Source organism: Saccopteryx bilineata, chromosome 2 (assembly GCF_036850765.1).
Source record: "Saccopteryx bilineata isolate mSacBil1 chromosome 2, mSacBil1_pri_phased_curated, whole genome shotgun sequence".
In the NCBI taxonomy this organism is placed as follows: domain Eukaryota; kingdom Metazoa; phylum Chordata; class Mammalia; order Chiroptera; family Emballonuridae; genus Saccopteryx; species Saccopteryx bilineata.
The window spans coordinates 328,107,493-328,132,560 of record NC_089491.1 but is presented as its reverse complement, the minus strand read 5'-3'; the positions used below and the strand labels follow the sequence as shown (position 1 = coordinate 328,132,560).

Sequence of the window (25,068 nt, the reverse complement as noted above, 5' to 3'; positions counted from 1 at the left end):
ATTGATATTTTCAAAATACATTTATCTGGTATATTCTTTAATACTAGGTAGATTTAGCGTGTGGAACTTTAAATGACATAGAGCATTATCAAGGTAACCCCTAAAGTCAGGGGCCAAAAAGACACTGTGAATGTCACTTCCGACAGAAGAACCCAGTTGTGGATTTCAGTGAGGTTCATGCCCGCCAGTGACACTGTTTTCCTCCCACTCACAGCATAGGGTGGGGCCATCAGCAAGGAGGAAGGAGGCAGACCTGTGTCATAGCCTTCCCCAGCCCCACACAAGGCTTTCTTGAGCTCCCACACAGAACCTTAGAGGAACATAGTTTGAAAACCCTTATGCATACAGGATTGAAGAGATTATACATATTTATAAGTCAAAATGTTTTTGTGCTGTATGGCTATATTAAATTTACAAGTCTTACAGTTGACCCCTGAGAGTCAAACTCAACTGTACTAGGCTAACAATTCTCTCTGCAGAAGGGCTCAGATAACTGTGAAAGAAGATGAGCAGGCCCACTATTTGTGAACTGCAGGCTTATTTAACCCAGATAGAGGCATTAGCTATTTGACCATAATGTTTGTGTATATACACATATTTCATTCTTTGGGAAACACAGGGGTAAAAGATGCACTTCTAACACCATAGCACATGATCCTACTTATTATGTAACTGATATGTAAGAGTTATAGAGTGTTCAGAAATTATTCTCTCATCATTTACAACATGATTTATTCTCTCCAATTATCTGAACACAGGCAGCTAGTTTGTATGTCAGTGCCTCATCTTCACCTCCTCATGTTTCTCAGTACCTAGATGGAAGCCTTTGATTGTCTGCTCAAGAATATTGTCTTATGTCTCTTTATAATAAGCCCATCCATTTCTCATTGGGTTTATAGAACCCTCTTACCTCTTCTCAGGACCACTGGGCTTTCCCATTTGTTCTTAGTTTAGCATCACGACAGTACCAGAGGTACAATAGACACTTAGTAAATATTTGTGGGATGAACAGACTGATTTGTGGTCACTGCTTTAAAAATCCTCCCTGTCAAAGGCAACTCCAGTTCTTAATAAAGAAAGACAGGGACACACACAACAAAACATGGGTGCATTGTCAAACGATTCTTTACATTAATAGGTGGGTCGTTTTTGAAGAGTAATCTGCTACTGTTCATTATGCCTGCACCTGTACCTTCTCACCAGAGACAATTAATTCCCCGCAACTTTCACACAATTAATATAGTTCACAACGTGCAGGTGTAAAACCCATTAGCTATCCGGAAAAGTGGAAAACAAGAATTTCAATGCAAAGGAAGGATGTTATACTTTGCTTTTAATCTCTGGTAAATATGCTCACATAATTATACAGGCTTTCCCACTCTGTATGTGCCTGAGATAAGTTATGGAATTGTTGCAATTTAGTAAATACATTACATGCTTTTAAGGCTGTTGAAAATACTAGCTCATTATACAATTTGGAACCTGGTAAAATATACGTATTGAATAGGTAAACCAAGAAGAGATCTATCTTCTGGATTATAAGGGAATTGTCTCTGCACAATCTCCAATAAGTTATTCTCATTGTCAAGGGGTAAAACCTTCCCAACTCTTTACCCAAAAGGCAGTCCCTGCCGGGCTCCTGAGTTATGATTCTGTTTCCTTCTGTGTCACATAGTGATTCAAACATGATCAGCCCCAGTCCATGACTGTTTAATGGAGTGATTAGTGAGTGAGTGATCTGCTCATGTGACAGTTGTGTACAGTGAGTCAGCCAGCTCGGGCCAGTCCCGTGGGGACAGATGTTGAGATCACAGAACCTCCCGTGTTTAAAATCCTTATTATCTATTCCTGCAGTAACGCAGATGACTGTATGGGCCTTAGGCAGCCATCCACCCTCAGAGCCACTGCATCCCATGGCCCATCCATTGAGGATGAAAGCACGTTAATGGGACCACTGGGTGCTGGGGTGGTAAAGGGGCTACTTGTAGGGGACTTGTTCTCAATTACAGTAAAATACTTCCATTTCCAGAACTAGCAATCCAATATGTTTAAAATCCATCCTAAGAGAAGGTCTCTTTACAGAATTTATGCATATGGTATGAAAATGGAGGCCACCTCCCCATTCCCACCCATAATGCTCCTAGAACACTTGTGCCAGCTGGGGTGCTAGAACAGATCCCAGAATCCCAGAAGCATTCCCACTTAATATTAGTGTCGTTCAGAATGGACAGATACATTTGTAATAGCAAAATCTTATACAAACCGCCCTGGCCGGTTGGCTCAGCGGTAGAGCGTCGGCCTAGCGTACGGAGGACCCGGGTTCGATTCCCGGCCAGGGCACACAGGAGAAGTGCCCATTTGCTTCTCCACCCCTCCGCCCCACCTTCCTCTCTGTCTCTCTCTTCCCCTCCCGCAGCCAAGGCTCCATTGGAGCAAAGATGGCCCGGGCGCTGGGGATGGCTCTGTGGCCTCTGCCCCAGGCGCTAGAGTGGCTCTGGTAGCAACATGGCAACGCCCAGGAGGGGCAGAGCATCACCCCCTGGTGGGCAGAGCTTCGCCCCTGGTGGGCGTGCCGGGTGGATCCCGGTCGGGCGCATGCGGGAGTCTGTCTGACTGTCTCTCCCTGTTTCCAGCTTCAGAAAAATGAAAAAAAAAAAAAATCTTATACAAACCAAACAAATGTTGTCCTGTTGGGTTTGCCCCTTAAGTAGCACATTGAAGGTATATACTTTTCTTCCTTTCTTTCTAACTTTCTCTCCCTCTCCCCCGTCCTCCTCCCCTTTTCTGCTTCTGGCTAGATCAAGAATCAAATAGTCTAAAAGTGTGTGATGATATGAGAATTTTATGGCTCCCAGGGTCTGTGGCTTTCCCTGCCTTTCAATAAAAACGGACCTGTTTTATGACTTCTCTCTTGATTTTAAGAATTATTCTTGTCATAGCACACATGAAAGGTGACTGTCTGCTTTTCTCCCTCCCCTTCTCTCCCTTTAGCCTCCTGCAGCCGTGGCTCAATTGGCCTGAGCATCGGCCTCAGGCACTGAGGATAGCTTGGTTGACTGGAGCATTGGCCCCAGACGGGGTTGCTGGGTGGATCCCGGTCCAGGTGCATGCAGGAGTCAGTCTCACTTTCTCCCCAGCTCTCATTTAAAAAAAGGAAAACAAATTGACAAAGAATTGCCAAAATCAGTCCGACCTAAAGCTTTAACATATAGAAACTTTACTATTGTATATTCAATGGCGTCTAATAAATAGCCTTTTAATGACATTTGTTGTTTACTTTGGGGTTAAAAAATGAAATTTATGGCAAATAGTGATAAACATTGAGGATAAGCGTATTTAAGACAAGGGAATTGTTTGAAAGTTTGGGTACCCGTGTCCCTGCAAGGCCATAGCACGTCCTGTGTAAGAGGGAAGTGAGAAGCTGGGAGCCCACCTGCTGTCTCCCTTTCCTCTCCTACCTCAAAAGGAGCCTCAGTCTGGTATCTCCTTCCCCCCGCTGTACAGACAGAAATTAGGAGAGAGAAGAAAGTGAGGAGAGAGTGGCAGAGAGGGAGAACTGGGGGCAGAGCTCATTTGCATGAACTCCTTCCCTGCCCGTGAGATCAGGACATTCAACTGGGGGTGGCTTTTTGTACCTGTGTCTGTGGGGGGCTTCCAGACTTTTTAAGGACTGACCAGCTTTTCCAGACTCTTTCTCCTCTACCTTTTTTTTTTTTTTTTGCTTTATTTTCTCCCCTTTTGCTTCTCTTCAAGCTGTTTTAAAAGCAAAAGTGTCAGCATAATTCAATAGAAAGCCACCCCTATGTTTCTGTTCCATTTGTCCTCTGGGGAGCACAAGTTTGGGAATCAGGCTGTAAGTGAGGATACTTAGTACTTCACTTTCCTGGGTAAAGTAGATGCCTAAGAATTCCCACTTTTATGTGTCAACCTACACACACACACACACACACACACACAAACACTAACACCCAGGCAGAGAAAGAAAATAATTCACATGCTCCAAAATTATACTTCCTTCCTTTATTATTTATGTAGGTCGATAAGCACTTGTGACTGTTGGAGAGCCTGTGGGGAGGAGTCATTTTTGTGTATTCCAAAGCAGATCTCAGTTGATGTTTTGTTCTGTGTGGAAACTTTGAGACATGTTTTGAGAAGAAAAAAATAGCTTTCAAAAACTTACATCTTAGGAAACCATTCTACCAGAAGCTGTTAAGTTGGTTTAATGTTTATCCTGACCTGAGTACTTTTACTCTATGCATTATGTTAGCTGTTCCAAGAAGCCTTGAACCATCAAGATAGGGTTAGTCTTTACAAGTCACATTTTCCATGAAGTGGCTATTGGGGACAATCAGCTGTCAGATAAATGCTTCTAAAGGAAGAATGACTGTTTCCATGAATATGCCTTCATACGCCGCTGTAGAAGCTGACGCTCCTGCTAATTTAAGAATGGAACTCTCTAGTATTCTCTAAAGAAAGCAAAAAAAAAGAGAGAGAGAGAGAGTCTTTCAGGTTTTTTTTAAATACTGCTCTCTCTCTCTCTCTTTTTTTTTTTTTTTTTTTTTGCATTTACTTAGGCACCTTTTCATGAGGAAACAGTAATAAAACGATGGGAGTGAGTGCTTTTCATTATACCTTTTATGGCCTATTAATTTGTTACCATCTATTATTCACCTTTGTTGATGAAATTTTAATTTTGCCCTTGCTGAAGCATATTGTAAGCATTGTATAAACCGCTGCTCTGTGCACTGACAAAAACGTCCTTTTAGAGTGGACAATTGGGGGCTCATTCTGTTTCTAGAGCTCATTTAAAATAACTTATGAATGAGAGTTGTCAGACATGAAATGCTGTATTAATTAAATCTTTTTCTAGTCTTTTTGCTTCTCCAGCTAAACCAACCCTTTAGAAAAATACACGGCCACCTTAATTATAGAGGAGGAGACAAAAAGTATCCTTCACATTCCTGCGCCTGAATGAGAAGGAGAACCGAATTCATCTAGATAATAACCCCATTAGCTGCTTAACTCAACAGTGCACATGGGAAAATTTCCGAACAACAATGTAAAAAGTGTTGCTTGGGAAGATCATTTTCAAGGTTTTGTCCTTCCAGTGTTCAAAATGATCAGTTTAAATAAATCTGATATGTCATAACTAGTAGTTTTAAAGAACTGATGACTTAAGACAAAAGTTTTATATCAACATCAACTAATAAAATGCACCTTTGTCTTTTCATATCTAGCAACAGTACCATTCAAAAATAGACGATTTGATTGACAACACTGTAAAAGAAATCATTTCACTGCTCGTTTCAAAGGTAATGTATTTTTTTTACCCTTTTAAATTTAAATGTTTAAATTAAAATTTTAGAGATACGTCTTAATATTTCTAAATACCTAATTGAGAAATAGTTTTAAAAAGTAGATGCAAGAGAAGTTCATATTAAAAGAAAAGTTATAAGAAAATATGAACACTCCTTGTCAGCAGTTTGGATGTTTTGTTTATAATTAATTTTGGCTTTACTTGCAGTTGTTATCCTTTTAAAAACAACTCTGTCTTCCATGATGCTTTATTGTTTCACATTCATGTTCTCACACTATTTGTCTTACGTCCAGGGCCAATGTGAGTAGTTCAGTTCTTGAATATAGCCTGTGTGTTGTGGTTTTCCTTGGGTTTGCATCATTTCTTTATTTCTGAACTCATTCCACAAATTCCCATGACTTTTACACCTCTGGCTTTAACTATATGCTGAAGATTTCCAGTTCTGTCCCTAAAAGCCCAACTGGCAAGAGGAAGTCATGAAAGGATTGGAGAGGCAAGGAGTATGGGTAGGGAATTCATCTTATTTGCTTCATAAGAAGAACTTATTTGATTGCCTGCAGCAAACATCCTAGACAGGAAGTAGTAAGACAACTGTTAACATTTGTCCCTGGTGGACTAATACAAAGACATTTAAAATGTTCAGTGGACAGGGATGCTATAGACTAAATATTTGTGCACCTCCCCCAAATCATATATTAAAACCTATAATCTCCAATGTAATAGTTTTGGTAGGTGATTAGTTCATGAGGTTAACCCCAGTTAGCGTCCTTATAAAACACACTCCACAGAGCTCCCTAGTCCCTCCTGCTACATGAACATACAGCCAAAGACATCATCAGTGAACCAGGCAGGGCATCCTCACCACAGAGCAAGTCTGTTGGTACCTTGATTATAGAATTCCCAGCCTACAGTCTGTGAGAGATAAATTTCTGTTGTTTATAAGCCACACAACCTATGGTATTCTGTGATAGCAGCTGGAACAGACTGAGACAAGGGGCTGGTTGTGCAGAGAGAAAGGAAAACATGAAAGATGGCTCCTCAGTTTGCGGCTTGAGGCACAGGGCAGGTGTTAATGGTGTTCACTGGTGCAGGTGCCCTGTAAGAGGGGCAGATTTTGAGGGAGAGACGGTGATGTCAGTACTGGGCATGTTGTGATGCACTTCTTCTGTGATACCTGAAGGAGGAGACGCCAAGGAGGCACTCAGATATCTGGGTCTGGAGTTCAGAGGAGGTGTAGATCAAAATACCAGTGTGATTTTAAGATTCCCACCATTGGAGCCTGACCAGTGGTGGCATGGTGGATAAAGTGTTGACCCAGAACAAGGGGTCACTGGCTCTGAGTGAGGGCTCATCAGCATGGGGTTGCAGGCTTGAGCTGAGGAATCAGCCAAATGGTCCCAAAAGCTCTCCAGCTTGAGCCCAAAGGTTGCTGGCATGAAAAGCCCAGGGTCACTGGCTTGAACAAGGGGACACTGACTCATCCCTGCTGGTGGCACATCTGAGAAGCAGTCAATGCACAACTAAAATGATAGCAAATCCTCTCTCTCCCTTCCTGTCTCTCTCTTACTCCTTCTCTCTTTCAAAAAAATAAAAAGTTTTCCACCATTGGAAATTATTCTTTATCAGTGGCAGCTAACCCAAACCATGTTCTATATCAGTTGCTGCTGTTCTCACACATAATCCATAATTGGAATCCCTATGGAAGAACTAAGGAAATTAAGTGGAAGAAATAAAAAGCCACCATGAAGAAGGGGGTGTGAGGGGAGATGTCTCAAGCCAGAAAAGGACTTAGATAATTTTTATCAAGAAAAAAATGGAGTGACGTCAGAGAAATGGCACCATGCAGAGTGCTCCTAATATCTCCCCCTGAAATTTCAACAAATTCAACAACTAAAGACAGAGAAACAATCTCAGGTGCATCTGAAATATACACACACCAGACAACAAAGGTACGATTGGGTAAAAAGGTGGCTGAATATATAATCCACTCTGAAGGAAGTAAGATGGAAAATGGAGTATTCCACTTTCCTCACTGATCTGAGGAAGGGCCTCTTTTGCCTGGAACCAAGAGAAACGGAGGATTTGGGGCAGAGCGAAGAAGCTGGGCTAGGGCAGATGATCAAGCAGAGGAGACATTGCGCCAGCTCAGCCTGAAATCGCAGATGTGGAGCTAGCGCAGAGGGCAGGTTCAGATGGAGATTACTGGAGTGGGTTGCCTATGGAGGCCAGTGCCAGAATGTTTTGGGGTTTTGTGTGCTCCAGGTCCACAGTCCCAGGCAGTGTGCAAGTGGTTCCACCTGGCGCCTCTGGCGTGGGCGCATGCATTCGCAGGCGGAGGGGCTAGGCCTGAGATTGTCAGCAGTGGATTTCTAATGGGCTGTAGCCAGCGTTTCTGTGTGGTCCTGGCTCCCCAACCAATAGCACGGAAAGTGTACAAGGACCGGGATCCTTAGGCCTGGACCTGTCTGGGCAGGGCGCCTCTGTGAGCCGATACAGATCACAAAGTGCTTTCCTGCAGAGCAGACCTCCGAGTGCACTGCAGAAGTAGTGAGGGCTGGGCTGTGGGCTTCCAAACAGGGCACAATAGAGAAAAGCCTGTGGAGATTAGACCTGCAGAGTGCTGAGGCATACTAGACATGCTCAGGGGCCCTTAAAAAGGTGCCTGCCTGATCAGCAATTGGCTCCCTGCCTGCTTTTGCTGGTGGCTCTAGTTGGCACAGCCTTACCCAGAACTGTGCTTTGAGTAGTACTGGAGGAAGGACTTGGCAGCTCTTAGACTCTCCTGCTCTGCCAGCAGTGGCTGGGGCAACTTCACAGCTGAGTCCCCAGACTGCTGGCTCAAGAGGGAGAAACGTGGGGAGAGACACTTAGAAAAATGACTCTCCCATTGTCGGAGCCTGCAAACCCTAACAAGCCCTGCCTACCAACGGTACTGAGGCCCAGCCTACGTCATCACAATAGCAACACATCAGCAAATCTCAAAAGCACCACAAGGGCAAAACCTGTAGTACAATGCCACCTGCCAAAAAGAAAAAGAAAAAAAAAGAAGCTACCTTTCAAAACCAGGAAAAAATTATATATTTTATAACTTTTTCCATTTTTTGGGGGTTTTTTTTAATCTTTTTTTCCACATTGGTCATTTTATCTTCTTTCTGTCTTATTCTTTCCTTTTCCTTTTGAAGTTCATTATCCATAGGTGTTACATTTTTCATTCTTGTTTTTTTTATGAGGATTACATTTCAAAAACCTTACCATTTTTTCTTCTTTTCTCTTTTTCTTCCTCTTTTTCTTTTTCTCTCATTCGATCATCATTAACCAACAAATTATTTTATTATTCTGGATTCACATTTTTCTTTGTAGCATTTAGTGTGCTTATTATTTCATTATCTCTTTGTCATTTTCCCCCAGTTCCGGCTCCCCATTCTATGTAGTTTTTGTTCCACTTATCATAATAGAATTTTCATTTTTCCACTGTATTTTTTTAATTTTTATGTTATTTTTAATCATCTCTTATTAGTGTTATTAACAATACCCACTCTCAAATGCCATTAAGGAAAAAGAAGTCAAATATCATGGATACAAAGAGATGTAGCTTAGATAGATGATGAAAAATCTCTAGAAAAAAATTGCAATTGCTTGGAAACCTTGGAGTTAAATGACAGGGAATTAAAAATTGAAGTCCTAAAAATAGGGAAATACAAGAAAGCACAGAAAGGCAATTTAGAGAGCTCAAAAATCAATTCAATAAACAAAAAGATTACATCACCAAGGAAATTGAAACTATGAAAATGAATCAAACAGAGATGAAAAACTCAATGCATGAACTGAAAAATGAGGTAACAAGTTTAGCTAATAGAACAGGCCAGATAGAGGAGAGAATTAGTGACATAAAAGGCAAGCAATTAGAGACACTACAGAGAGAAGAAGAGAGAGACTCACAAATTAAAAAAAATGAGAAAGCCTTACAGGAATTATCTGACTCCATTAGAAAGAGCAACATAAGACTAATGGGTATATTAGAAGGAGAAGAGAGAGAAAAGGGAATGGAGAACATATTCAAACAAATAATAGACAAGAACTTCCCAAGCCAGTGGAAAGAATTAGAGCCTCGAATCCAAGAAGCAAACAGAACACCAAGTTACCTTAAGCCAAACAGACATACTCCAAGACACATCATAATGAAATTATCACAAACCAATGACAAAAAATCCTCAAGACAGCCAGGGAAAAGAATAATAAAACATATAAAGGAAGGCCCATTCGGTTATCATTAGATTTCTCAGCAGAAACTCTACAGGCCAAAAGAGAGAAGACCCCAATATTTAAAGTACTGAAAGAGAGGAACTTCCAGCCAAGAATACTATATTCATCAAAGCTATCCTTCAAATACAAAGGGGATATAAAAACATTCACAGATATAGAAAAGATGAGGAAATTCATTACCAGAAAACTTCACTTCAGGAAGTACTAAAGGGTGTTATCCGACCAGTTACAAAGAACAAAACAAAACAAAACTACAAGTAAAAGCTCCATCAGGATCACAATAAAACTAAGATTAATCTGTGACAACAAAAACAAAAAAGGGGAGAGGAAAAAGATTTAACAGTATCAAAGGAGGATAGAGTGCAGAAGCACTCATGAGATAATGTACAATGAATATGATATATATCCTTTTTATAACTCAATAATAACCACTCCTGAAAAAAACACTGCAGAAACACATGCTTAAAAAAAGAAGAAACAGAAGAAAGAAGTATGGAATACAACCAAACAACAACAAATGACAGAAAAACAAAAGAGAAGAACCAAACAAGAAACAGAGCTATCAGAAAGCAATATATAAAATGGCAATAGGAAACGCCTCAAGTGTCAATAATTACACTAAATGTAAATGGATTGAACTCACCAATAAAAAGACACAGTAGCAGAATGGATCAAAAAAGAAAATCCAACTCCATGCTGCCAAGGAAAAAAACAAATTCAAAGTGAAAGGTTGGAAAACTATTCTCCAAGAAAATAACATCCAAAGAAAAGCAGGTATAGCCATACTCATATCTAACAGTGCTAACTACCAGACAGCAAAGGTAATCAGAGACAAAGATAGTCATTTCAAAATGATAAAGGGAACGTTGAATCAAGAAGACAAGACATTACACTTCTTAATATATATGCACCAAACCAAGGAGCACTAAAGTATATAAGACATCTACTAACTGATCTAAAAATAAAAACGGACAAAAATACAATCACACTTGGAGACCTTAATACACCACTGATGGCTCTAGATCATTCATCCAAACAGAAAATCAATAAAGAAATATTGGCCTTAAACAAAACACTAGAACAATTGGATATGATAGACATCTATAGGACATTTCATCCCAAAACACTAGAGTATACATTTTTCTTCAGTGTACATGGAACATTCTCAAGAATTGACCATATGTTGGGCTACAAAACTAATATCAACAAATTCAGAAACATTGAAATTATACCAAGCATATTCTCTGACTATAAATCTTTGAAACTAAAATTCAACTGAAAAAAAAGAAGTAAACAAACCCATAAAAATATGAAAATTAAACAACATACTTTTAAAAAATGATTGGGTTAAAGAAGAAATAAAAGCAGAGATCAAAAGATACATACAGACAAATGAAAATGACAGTATGACATATCAGAATCTCTGGGATGCAGCAAAAGCAGTAATAAGAGGGAAGTTCCTATCACCGCAAGCCTATATAAACAAACAAGAGAGCTTAAGTAAACAACTTAACATCACATCTTAAGGAACTAGAAAAAGAAGAATAAAGACAACCCAAAATCAGCAGAAGAAAGGAAATAGTAAAAATCAGAGCAGAAATAAATGAAATAGAAAACAGAAAAACTATAGAAAAATCAATAAAACAAGGAGCTGGTTCTTTGAAAAGATCAACAAAATTGACAAACCTTTGGCAAGACTCACTAAGGAAAAAAGAGAAAGGATTCATATAAACAAAATCCAAAATGAGGAGGAGAAATCACCACAGAGATCATAGATATACAATTATTGTGAATACTATGAAAAACTTTATGCCACCAAATTCAACAATCTAGAAGAAATGGATAAATTTCTAGAACAATGCCATCTTCCTAGACTGAGTCATGAAGAAGTAGATAGCCTAAACAGACCCATAAGCAGGGAGGAAATAGAAACAACTATCAAAAACCTCCCAAAAAATAGAAGTCCAGGGCCAGACAGCTATACTAGTGAATTCTATCAAACATTCAAAGAAGACTTGGTTCCTATTCTACCCAAAGTCTTCCAAAAAATTGAAGAAGAAGCAATACTTCCAAACACATTTTATGAGGTCAATATAACCATCATACCAAAACCTGGCAAGGACAACACAAAAACAGAAAACTACAGACCAATATCTCTAATGAATACAGATGCTAAAATACTAAACAAAATACTAGCAAATCGAATACAACACATTAAAAATATAATTCATCATGATCAAGTAGGATTTATCCTGGAATCACAAGAATGGTTCAACACATGTAAAACAGTTAACATAATACATCATATCAACAAAATGAAGAAAAAACCATATCCTATCCATAGATACAAAAAAGGCATTTGATAAAATACAACATCATTTTATGTTTAAAACACTCAACAAAATGGGTAAAGAAGGAAAATATCTCAACATAATAAAGGCCATTTATGAAAAATCATCAGCTAACATCATATTAAATGGCATAAAAGTGAGGACTCTTCCTCTAAAATCAGGAACAAGACAAGGCTGACCACTCTCTCCACTGTAATTCAACATAGTGCTGGAAGTTCTAGCCAGAGCAATCAGACAAGAGAAAGAAATAAAAGGCATTCATATTAGGAAAGAAGAAGTGAAGGTTTCACTTTTTGCAGATGATTAGATCCTGTACATCAAAAAACCCCCAAAGACTCCACTAAAAGACTATTAGAAACAATAAACCAATGCAGTAAGGTCACAGGATACAAAATTAATATACAGAAGTCTATTGCCTTTCTATATTCCAACAATGAAATCAGAAAATGAACTAAAAAACAATAATCCCTTTTACGGTTGCAACCAAAAAAATAAAATACCTAGGAATAAACATAACAAAGAATGTAAAGAACCTATATAATGAAAACTACAAAGTATTGTTAAGGGAAATGAAAAAAGATACAATGAAATGGAAAAATATTCCTTGCTCTTGGATAGGAAGAATAAATATAGTCAAAATGACCATATTACCCAAAGCGATATACAAATACAATATAATGCAATTCCCATCAAAATTCCAATGTCATTTTTTAAATAAATGGAACAAAATGTCATCAGGTTTATATGGAAATTATATAAAAAAAAACTCAAATAGCCAAGTAATCCTAAGGAAAAAGAACGAAGCTGGGGGCATTACAATACCTGACTTCAAATTATATTATAGAGCCACAATAGTCAAAACAGCATGGTATTGGCAGAAAAATAGACCAATGGAACAGAATAGAGAGCCCAGAAATAAAACTACACATGTATTGTCAAATCATCTTTGATAAAGGAGCCAAAAACACACAATGGAGAAAAGAAAGCCTCTTCAATAAATGGTGCTGGGAAAACTGGAGAGCCACGTGCAAAAGAATGAAACTCGACTATAGTTTGTCTCCTTGTACTAAAATTAATTCAAAATGGATGAAAGACCTAAATATAAGACCTGAAACAATAAAGTACATAGAAAAAATATAAGTACTAAACTCAGGGACATTGGCTATAAAGAGCATTTTATGAATTTGACTCCAAAGGCAAGGGAAGTGAGGGCAAAGATAAATGAACGGGACTACATCAGACTAAGAAGCTTTTGCACAGCAAGAGAAACTGACAACAAAACAGACAGACAGCCAACTAAATGGGAGATGATATTTTTAAACAACAGCACAGATAAGGGCCTAATATCCAAAATATACAAAGAACTCACAAAACTCAACAACAAACAAGCAAACAATCCAATGAAAAAATGGGAAAAGGACATGAACAGATATTTCTCCCAGGAAGAAATTAAAATGGCCAACAGATATATGAAAAGATGCTCATCTTCATTAGCTATTAGAGAAATGCAAGTCAAAAACTACAATGAGATACCACCTCACACCTGTTAGATTAGCTATTATCAACAAGATGAATAATAACAAGTATTGGAGAGGCTGTGGAGAAAAAGGAACCCTCATCCACTGTTGGTGGGAATGTAAAGTAGTACAACCATTGTGGAAGCAAGTATGGTGGTTCCTCAAAAAATTAAGAATAGAACTACCGTATGACCCAGCCATCCCTCTACTGGGTATCTACCCCCAAAACTCAAAAACACTGGTACGTAAAGACACATGCAGCCCCATATTCACTGCAGCATTGTTCACAGTGGCCAAGACATGGAAACAACCCAAAAGCCCTTCAATAGAGGATTGGATAAAGAAGATGTGGTACATATATACTATGGAATACTACTCAGCCATAAGAAATGATGACATTGGATCATTTATGACAGCATGGATGGACCTTGATAACATTATACTGAGTGAAGTAAGTAAATCAGAAAAAACTAAGAATTGTATGATTCCATACATAGTTGGGACACAAAATTGAGACTCATGAACACGGACAAAAGTGTGGTGGTTACCAGGGGTAGGGGAAGGGAGGAGAGAGGGGTGGGGGGGAGAGGAGGGGCACAAAGAAAAGCAAGTAGAAGGTGACTGAAGACAATTTGACTTTGGGTGATGGGTATGCAACATAATCAAATGTCAAAATAACCTGGAGATGTTTTCTCTGAATCTGTGTACTCTATTGATCAATGCCACCCCATTAAAATTAATTGTCGAAATAAAATTTAAAGAACAAAACAAAACAAAAAAAAGAAAAAATATGACAGTAGCTACATTAAATCTTGTCAAAGAAAGAATTAAAAAATGACAAAAGTTTTTCCCATCTTATATTAAAATTTATGTAATTGGACAACATGTGGGATAGTCAGGAGAGCTGGACTCTTCCCATTTCTTCATGTGGCCAGCTGGCTGTCTTTGAACAACTGTTTCCTCATCAAACAGAAAATGAGGAGGAGCTTGACCTGTGGTGGTGCAGTGGATAAAGCGTCGACCTGGAATGCTGAGGTCACTGGTTCGAAACCCTGGGTTGCCCAGTCAAGGCATGTAGGAGAAGCAACTACTATGAGTTGATGCTTCCTGCTCCTTTCTCTTTCTTTCTCTCTCTCTCTCACACAAATCTAAAAAAAAAAAAAAAAAAAAAGCAGATGAGAAACAGCTCTGTCTACAGCTTAGATCCTCATATACATTTTGTGGGGGTGGGGGGGACTCCTGGGCACCTGTGTCCTTTCTTCCAGACTCCAGAGGCCCATAGCACACAGTGATGGAGCCAGAGCCGTGAGACCATCCAGCAGGGGTTTCATACATTTTATAATGGTCATAAGATGTGGTGTTCCCTACTTTTATAAGAGGTATTGAATGTTTTCAAATATATCTTTGGCAGCACCCTAAAATATGACACCAGCAACAATGTGCTAATTAAAGGGAGGAAGAGGCCGAGAGCCCTACATGTGTGGCCTCCTCTCCCAAGGCAGGCCTGGCCACCAGGGTCACCCCAGGGTTCGGTCTCCTTGTTTAAAGATGAAGAAACAATGGTCCAACTTTGTAATGTAGATAGCCACAAAGTTAAGACTTGACCACTGGGGTACCCGAAGCCTGTAATTTTTCGAAGACACCACACAGAACTGAGCAAGACCAGAGAGGAAAGTATGGGAGCTTCACCTCCCCATCTTCTCATGTCCCCCTTATGTCTAGGTTGCACTGACTGGCTTTTGTGTCCTTCCTCTGACATGTGTTGTACACAGGCATACATGCTGTGGGCCTGGCTTGCACAGATAATCAGGTGGGGCAGCTGTGATACAGGTATATGAGAATAGACTTCATCAAGTGTAACATAAGGCTGCTGAGCAGAACCTGGGGTGCTAGGAGGAAGAACTGGTAGAAGGAAGTGGTCAAAAGAGCGCAGGAGGAGAAAATGACTACCTTCTAATGCACATTGGTCACAGGGACTCAGTAAATTCTTGGTATGAGTTTAAAGGTCAGCAGTATATTCAACTTACTAACTCCTCAATTATTACAAAAAGGGATTTAAGAAAGACTGTACACTTTGTCACTAAGTACGGTACAGATATAGATACGTAGTTGTATGGGTATAAATATATATACACACACACATTCTTTACTGTAATAACCTGGAATAGTTCCCCCTGAATTTCTCTTACGAATAAGGGTAACAGAGGACAAATTCAACCTGACTGCCTAGAGGATGTAATTCAAAATCTTTCCAGCTCAACCTGGTGAGATTAAATTTACTCTTGAATCAAGTCCATATACCTGGAAGACAACTATTCAACTGCAAGGACGTGCTTAAAAGGAATAACACATTATTAGGAGCCATTAGGAAAGAGGAAATACAAAATAAGATAAGTCACTCTATTTGTGGGGTGGGGGTGGGTGAGGACCAGTGAAACAAATGTAGAGAATTCACCAACATCTGGGCAAGGTGTGAGAGTTTGAAAATTGTCCTAAGTATTTTGGGGAACAAGGTATGTGTAGTGAATAAATTTGTGCTGTCAGATACTGTCCATCCTTAATACAGATACAGAGACTCTGGAAAGACCTTATAGGAATTCTAGGAACAAAGGGTCAAAGAAGAAGTAGATTCACAGTTGGAGAAAAGAGGGTGAGGAAGACACAGTTGCATTGTATCATGACATTCATATTCCCATTCAGGGGAGCAAACCTGGTTTCTTCCAGTCCCTGGTGTTCTGATTCCTTGTGCATTTTTAACACCACCAGTCAGTCCTGATCTTACCAAGCAAATATAAAACATCTGCTAATCAACATCTCCAGCCTCACTATAAGCAAAGCACCCCCAAAATCACCCTCTCACACACACACAAAAAGGTCAGTCTTATTTATGGATGACTCTCTTTTCTGTCGAAGATTTTGTAACTTACAGTGTAATTGATGTAGCTATCCCTAGTTCGTGAAATGTCACGGTTAAAAGAGCAAGAACTGTGTGTTTCTGAGCCCATCAAGCTATAGCTGGAATCCTCCCTGTCACTCCTTAGACTTTGTTTCTACTTTCCATACATGTAGGAAAAGGAATCTTACACACTGTTCAAATAAAACAGAAAATTTAAACCATCCCGCCTTGTGGCATACTTCATGTTTCATTCTACCCTTCCTTAATTTCCTTGAGAGCATGTGTGATGAGGCAAAGTCAGTGATTATCCAGAGTTCAGGTGTTAAATATTATTCAAACAAACGCAGTAAATGGCATCCGCAATCAAGAGCAGGGAAACAGATCACAGTGGTTCATTCCAGCAGGACCCTCTCAGGAGAGGAGTGCGCAAGGCAAACCGCAAGTATTTACGCACTCCCTGAACTGTGCAGGGAAGGTTCACAGGAAGCAGTTACAGACACAGCAACTAAACCAGCATTTAACCGGATTTCTTTGGAATCTTGCTGTTTTGTGCAATTAAAAGCCAGGTGGAAACAGATACCATTTTTAGTCACTCTTGATGTTAATAGAGTTTGGTTTTTCAAGTGGCTCTTCTGCCGCGTGTACTTCAATAAAAATCTTACAAAGAATAACCTTCCGGTAGGAACTGCATGGCTCACATCAGTGGTCCCAGGGGTGCAGGCCCTGTTCACTGCCTTGAAACCTTCGAGTCCCTGCTGTAGCTGCCTCCCCAGAGACCGTTTGGGGTAGGGAGGAACCCGAGAACATGCAGGGGACATTACTTTCAACATCTCATTTAATGCTTATGGCTCGCTCTAGTATGATAGTAAAGAACACAGGCTTTGGATCCAGACCACCTGGGTTCAAGCCTCGCTCCTCTACCATCAGCCAAATGCCCTTGAAACAGATGGGATTCCAGTGTGGGGCTTCTGACTTACAGCCTCAGCTCTGTTCTGCCTTCATAGGTATCATTTCTTGAATTGGACCCATTAATTCTGCTTATCATTAAACAATCCTAAAGTTGCCCCCATGAACTTGTGACTTAACATTATTTAGGTTTATAGACTTATATAGTAGATAACGATTTAACTAATCACATCCATAGTATGAATTCTTTACATTTCCATAGTATTTCACTGTTATTTCCACTGAGCTCTACGTCATTCCTGAAACAGGTAACTGTTATTTTTCCATTTTACTGATAAATACGCTGAAGCTGAATGAGTATGTCGTTGTCGCATAGCCAGAGAGCAACAGAGCTTCAGGGTGAATTCAGATCTAAATCCAGCTGCAGGGGCCTTGCTGCTTCTACCTTGCCTTGTCCCTCAGCATCGCATACGTGCATAAATATATACTAACTTGAAAGCACAGAGAACCAGGTGCTATGCCAGGGCCTTCAGCGGTTTAGGTTGTCTGGTAACCATAGCAATTGTTGCTCTTCTCCAGGCAAATGAGATCACCCAGCACACACTGGCTCTTAAGATTTGAGTTACAAGAGATGAGGCATTTCCCACAGAGGGCCATTAAGTTTGGAATTCCCTTCCCCTGGTCTGGCATAGCCCCAGAGCATTGGTCTTCCAGGTCTTTGCAAACCACATCAAGTTGAGTCAGCCAGCTGTGGCTGGTAAGAAATCCTAACGGCAGGAAGAAAGTGCCAAATTGACTTGCAGTTGTTTAGCAGTTTGTCATTTTGTGTGGGGTTTTTTTGCTGTTTGTATCCCTTAGAATGCCTAATGCACCATAGGTGATTCTCATTCTTAAAAATGAAGTGGTAGTCGGCAGTTTGCGTGCTTTTTGTTTCTGTGTTCTTACATCATGTCGCGCATGATGTGATGGAGAAACCTATAGGGAAGTTTTTGTTTCTTTTGCATAAACTATTTTGCAGTAATTGACCAGCCGCAGAGAAAAGATTATCTCCAGCGCACTCTCCCTGAGTTCTGTAGTCCCCGGAGACCAATAAGCCGTGTACCTAGAACCATTATCACGCTGCTGAAGAAGCTGCTATGTGAACAAAAACCAGCCTTCGTTAATTTTCTTTTTCGTATTTAAAAAACCTTATCAGTGTTTTCCCTTTGGGAGTGTGTAATTTGTCAATAGCACATATTATTTTAGTTCTAAAGAGGAAAGATGTAGGGCAGTAGATCCTTATTAATATCTCCTTTTTTTTATCTCCATGCCAGATCTTAAACATTTCTGCTCAATGAAGTAAAGTTCTCCACATTTTAATTGTTACAGTATGCATGCTTTAACTTTTGTTTCATAGAAGTGTAAAATTTTAGAAATGAAGAACATTTTTGAAACTAATTTTAATTCCCATATGCCCCCTCAACGTGTATACACACACACACACACACACAATTTAACTGATGCAGAAACTGATTGGTGCTGTGGTTGGCCTGAGCTCACACAATAGTCAGTGACAGAATTATGACATGTGTTCAGTCTAGTACTCTTTCTGTTGGACACTGTAGTGTATATATCTGTATTAACTCCCCAACTTCTTTGTAGGGTTTCAAAAGCAGAAGTGACCCTTATATATCCATTTGGAACTGCTTGGTAAATACTTATTAACTAATGTCAGGTGTCATTTTAGTGTTACAGGGGTCCCAAATGTTACACATCATTATCTGTACTTTTTTATTCAACCTCTTCTGTAGATAGAAAAGTTAGGGAATGGTCAAGTGATATATGATGGACAGAACTTGATTGAGCTTGACCATCATTACTTCTAATCATCTGCGTGTTTTTATTGAGGTATAATTGACTTACAATATTATATTAATTTTAGGTGTACAACATAATCATTTGATATTTGTATATATTGTGAAATGATCAGAATTAGTCCAGTTAACATCCGTCTTCATGCATAGTTAAAATTTTTTATTGTGATGAGAACTTCTAAACATCTACATTGAAGTTGAAAATTGTTTTAAAGGGTTAGTCTCAGGACTAATTTAAAGCTATTTTCTCATAGTTTACGTTATCTCGCATTAGTGAGCAGACTCCTATTACATATTATTCTTTTATCTTTAAAAATGCCTGTGTTATTTTCAGCAATTGGAAATGACCTTAGAGTTTATCCTCAAAATAAAAGAGTAAACATAACAAGTCAGCCTCTCAGCTGTTGGCTTATGCATCATGAATTTTTGTGCCATGGCAGAAGTTGGTCCAGGAATTATTTGCCCTATGACTAGTTGGCATGCCAGTGGTTTTCTAAATACTCACCATAAACTGTTTATAGTTTGTTTCAGTGTTGGAAGGGGTTCTGTCAAAGCTGTCAAGATATGATGAAGGCAATTTCTTTTCATCTATTCTGTCATTCACTGTAAGTATTTCAATGAGTCTCTTCTACTGACTTTTGACTGTTGTCGTAATACTTATTAACAGTTAAGAAAATACTCTGGCCAGTGGCTCAGTGGATAGAGTATCAGCTCAGCATATGGACATCCCATGTTTGATTCCTATTCAGGGCACACAGGAGAAGCAACCACCTGATTCTCTCCCCCTTCTCTTCCTCTTTCCCTCCTGCAGCCAGTGACTCAATTAGTTCAAGTGTGGCCCCAGACACTGAGGATAGCTCTGTAGGAACATGACAGCCTCAGGTGCTAAAAATAGCTCGGTACTCGAGCATTGGCTTCAAATGGGTTTGCCAGGTTGATTCCAGTTGAGGTGTATGAGGGAGTCTGCCTCATTATTTCTGCTCCTCTCACCCCCCCAAAATAATAGTAATAATAATAATAACTCTCATTATTATCTCTTTTCCTCTTAAGGCGAAAGCAGCTGCCAAATATGTTGATGTTCCAGTAAGTATTTTTTACTTGCTTTTTAAAACTATATTTAACTCTTTTAAAACACATATGGTTCACTTTGGGTTTATTTCATATCTTGAAACCAGTGCAATTCCCCCAGGGAGCAGTCTTTTTTTCTTAAGGGCTCACCCTCCTCACAGCGCTTGGCAGGGTGTTTTAGTATACTTGCCCACTGTGACATGGGCACTCTTGTGGAGGTCTGTTCATCATGAGAGCTGCTCAGCCCAGCTGTGAGGGTGGTTACAGCGCACTGGGCTGGGGGTAGGAAAAGCCTCACACTAGTTATAGAAAGGATGTTCACTATCCAGTCCCTTTCTACGCAAGCTGTAACAGGCTTCTTATTCGGTTAAAACAACAATAAAGACGAGCTAGTTAAATGAAAGGACTAATGTTCTATATACAAAAGTGTAAAAAATCAATATTCACTTATTTGAACCTTTAGTTTTTTGAAGAATTCTTGGGAAATAATTGTAATCTGTAAATTTGTTAAAAGATGAAGATAACAGGGGAGGAGATGATGAAACTTACTAATATGATGAAAGAATTCACATGAGAAATACAGTCAAGTTAGTGCATCATTTTAAAATTGATAATCCTAACAAAATTAGTTTTTGCCTTAAATCCTATCACCACACATATGATCAAGGCCTGAAATGTTCTGTGTAATCATATATCTTGGCGTATGTATCAATGTTCCAAGAATTAGGGCATAAATAGAAAAAAAAAAACTTACAATTTAAAACTAGATAGAATATCAGTGACCTCACCTTTGGTTAAGACAGCTTGAGCAAGCCCTGGCTGGTTAGCTCAATTGGTTAGAGCATTTTTCACCTACACCGAAGTTGCAGGTTCGATCCCCGGTCAGAGCACATATGAGAATCAACCAATGAATACATAAATAAGTAGAACAACAAGTTGGCATCTCTCTCTCCATTTCATGCCCTCTAAAATCAATTTAAAAAATTTTTAAAGAAAGAAAATAAAATTGATTTAAAAATTTATTTTTTAAAAAAGACTGCTTGAGCAGTATCACATCTGTGAATCATTATTATGAATGTCAGAAGTTTGAATCGTGGCCAGCCTTGTATTATCAGTAGTAGATGGCTATCAATTGTTGTTGTTTTTTTCTCTAGCTTAGTTTATTTTAAGAATACCGCAAATGATACATATAACATACAAAATGTTTGTTAGTCTACTATGTATGTTATCAGTAAGGCTTTGGGTCAACAGTAGGCTATTAGTCAAGTTTTGCAGGAGTCAGAAGTTACAGGCAGATTTTCTGGTGTGTCGGGTCAGTTTTGCTAACCTCAGCATTGTTTAAGGTCAGTTGCACTGTATGAGCACATTTATATGAGGCTCTTAGAGTAGTCAGATTCTTGGAGCTAGAAAGTAGAGTGGTAGGTTCCAGAGCTGGGGACTGGGGAGGCTCAGGAGTCATTGCTTAATGAAGATGGAGTTTTGGTTTTACAAGGTGGGAAGAGTCATGGATGGTGGTGATGGTTGAACAACACTGGCAATGTATTTAATATCACTGAAGTATATACTTACAAATGGTTAGGGTGCAAAGCTTTTGTGATGTGTATTTTGTTCAAATCTTAAAATACTTTATTTATTAGTTTCACATGCCTTCAATAATTTTATTTTTTGGTTGTTCTTTATTTTTTATTGTATTTTTCGGGGTGACGTTGGTTTGCAAAATCATACAGGTTTCAAGTGCACTACTCACTAAACATCACCTGCACACTGCATCGTGCACCCTCCACCCCAAGCAAAGTCTCTTTCCATCCCCATTGTCCCCTCCCTTTGCCACTTTCACCTACCCCCCTCTCCCCTTCCCTCTGCTATTTTTTTTCCATTTAAAGTCTTCAATGAAAATTGTATGTACTATTACTTTTCCTCCTGCATCTTCTCAATGGCTTCTTCCTTGTGTTTGCCTTTTCCTTTCCTGCTTGTTGAGATTTGGCTTTTATACTGTGAATAGATAGCCCCCAAATTTACTGCTGCTGTAGGTGTTATAAATTGACAGTTTCAATGAATGGGCCATCAGTTTCCTTGCCTTTGCATGGGGTTACTTTGGACCAGGGCTCTTTTATTTTATGAATGACTCCCAAAGAAGTCTTGGCATACTCTTTGTCTTCTACTGAGAATCAGAAAATCCCTGTTGGACAAAGAAGCAGGAAGGATCACATGTACAGGGTCCTGCGAAGCAGCAGCACAAAGAGGAAAAGGGAGATTTAAGGGGAACAGTTGATATTTATTATCTGAAAAAGAAGCAAACAAGTAATCACGGAAACACATGAACTTCATTGGAATTCCTAACACATTTTATCCTATAGTTTTAGTTTTATTTTGAATTAAAAATTTAAACAGAATGGGCCACCATAATGATTCCTGTTCCCAGGGCTTTTGAAGTCCTTATTTTGGCCCTGTACTAGATTGGTTAGACCCCATAGAACCTCAAGTTGAGAGATACTGAAAGGAGTTCATTCACTCTCCTTCTCCATGTAGAAACCTCCTCCCCTATATCCCTCACAGACATTGATTCAGACTTTAAATTTTTTTTATTGATTGCAGGCTCACCATAAGGCAGCCTCCTCTTATATACAATGAGTTGCAATTCTGTAGCTCTGTGACTTTGGCCTTGGTTCTAATCCCTCTTTTGGATGACAGCTCTTCAAACATTTCATGATAATTATCATGCCTTCTCTTCCCAAGAGATACGGTATCTATTCTAAGGGATATATTGTCTGAGGAATTCTTATTTCCTATATTAAATATTCTCAACTTCTCCACTGAGCTCATTAAGTATTTATTGAGCATGTACTAAACGCTAGGCCCTGGGCATACATGATGAAAGTATGGGTTTCCTACCCACAAGCTGTTCAGTGTCCAGGGCTGAAAGAGAAAGAAAAATAGACATATCATGAAAACAGCTATAGCAATTATACCCTTTATCATGGCAGTTACCCTCCAGATGACTTCCAGCTTAATCATGTCACTATTAAATCAAACTGGCCACTCCCCCCACCGCCAGCAGAACTTACTAAACCGTCGATGTGGTCTGGCTATGACAGATTACTAAGAAAAGAGTTTCTTCCCCAAATCTGATTATATCTCTATGGTTGATGCCTCTAAATAGTAATTTCAAAAGCTATGAAATACTACTAACTGTTAATGTTTTTATGCTAAAACTCTGGAAACTATGTGTCTCTGATGCAGTATTTTAAGGAGAACCACATGAGAAAAAAAAACAACAACCAAAAAACAATGGCTCACCTTTTACAAAAATTGACTCAAAACTGGTCAAGACCTACCTGTAAGATGCAAACTATACAACTTCTAGAAGAACAGCACGGTACTGGTTTAAAAGCAGACACAGAACAGTGGCACAGAACAGAGAGTGCAGAAAGAAACCCATGCTTTTATAGTTGTTATAGTCTAGTCAATAAATAGTTATAGTCTAGTCTAGGGAAAATTGGACAGGTACATGCAAAAAAAAAACTAGACTACCATCTTAAACCTTACACAAAAATAAACTTAAAATGAATTGAAAACTTAAACATTAGACTCTAAACCATAAAAACTCTAGAAGAAAACATACACAGTAAAATCTCAGACATTTCTTGTAGCAGTATTTTTTCTGATATCTCCTTGGGCAAGGGAGACAAAAGAAAAACAAATGGGACTGCATTAAATTATAAAGCTTTTGCACAACAAAGGAAACCATCAATGAAATGAAAACACAACCCACTGAGTGGATAAACATATTTATTTGCCAGTAATACATCTGATGAGTGGTTAATACCCAAAATTTATAGAACTTATAAAACTCAACACCAAAAATAAAACAAAACAAAAAAAATCCAATTAAAAAATGGGCAAAGGACCTGAATAAATACTTCTCCAAAAAGAACATGCAGATGGCCAATAGACATGAAAAGATGCTCAATGTTACTAATCATCAGAGAAATGCAAATTAAAATTACAATGAGATTTCACCTCACACCTTTCAGAATGGCTGTCATCAATAAATAAACAAATGACAAGTGTTGACAAGGATGTGGAGAAAAGGGAACCTTCATGCACTATTGGTGGGAATGTAGATTGATCCAGCCACTGTGAAAAGCATTATGGAGTTACCTCAAAAAATTAAAAATTGAACTGCCTTATGACCCAGCAATTCTGCTTCTGGGAATTTATATGAAGAAACCCAAAATACTAATTCAAAAAACTATATGCACCCCTATGTTTATTGCAGCATTATTTACAATAGTCAGGATTGGAAGTAGTGCAAGAGCCCATCAGTAGATGAGCGGATAAAAAAAAAACTGTGGTAAATTTACCCAGTTGAATAATACATAACCATAAAAAAGAAGGAAATTTTATGTTTTTCAACAGCATGGATGGTCCTGGAGTACATTATGCTAAATGAAATAAACCAGACAGAGAAAGACAAGTCTCATATGATTTCATTCATATGTGGAATCTAATAAACAAATGAGCAATAGAGAGACAGACTCATAGAGAGCAGGCTGACAGCTATGTGTGTGTGGTGGGGGGTGCTGGGTGAGGGGGTGGAGGAATTGAGCAAAAAAAGAACAAAAAAGAGAAACACTCATGTAACAGACAGCAGTGTGGTGATTATGGCAGGGAGGAAGGTTGGGAGGTGGAAGGGATTCTAGGGGGATAAATGATGATGGATGGAGTGTTGACTTGGGGTGGTGAGCACAATGCATTGAGCAGATCATGTGTGGTAGAATTGTGTACCTGAAACCTGTATAATTTTGTTAACTAGTGTTACCCCAATGAATTCAATAAAAAGGGGTTAAAACTTCTAAAGGAAAATATAAGAGATATATGTATATGTGGCCTTGGA

General features: G+C 39.0%; 1 protein-coding gene across 4 annotated transcripts in view; it reads left to right on the top strand.

The window, feature by feature from the left end:
• CADPS2 (calcium dependent secretion activator 2) overlaps positions 1-25,068 on the top strand; it is a 538,020-nt gene that overhangs the window by 472,381 nt on the left and 40,571 nt on the right. For all 4 annotated transcript variants that reach the window (XM_066262196.1, XM_066262195.1, XM_066262194.1 and 1 more), the window contains 3 exons: positions 5,238-5,312; positions 19,625-19,708; positions 20,154-20,186. In XM_066262196.1, the coding sequence (XP_066118293.1) occupies positions 5,238-5,312; positions 19,625-19,708; positions 20,154-20,186 (192 nt within the window). The remainder of the gene's footprint in view (positions 1-5,237; positions 5,313-19,624; positions 19,709-20,153; positions 20,187-25,068) is intronic.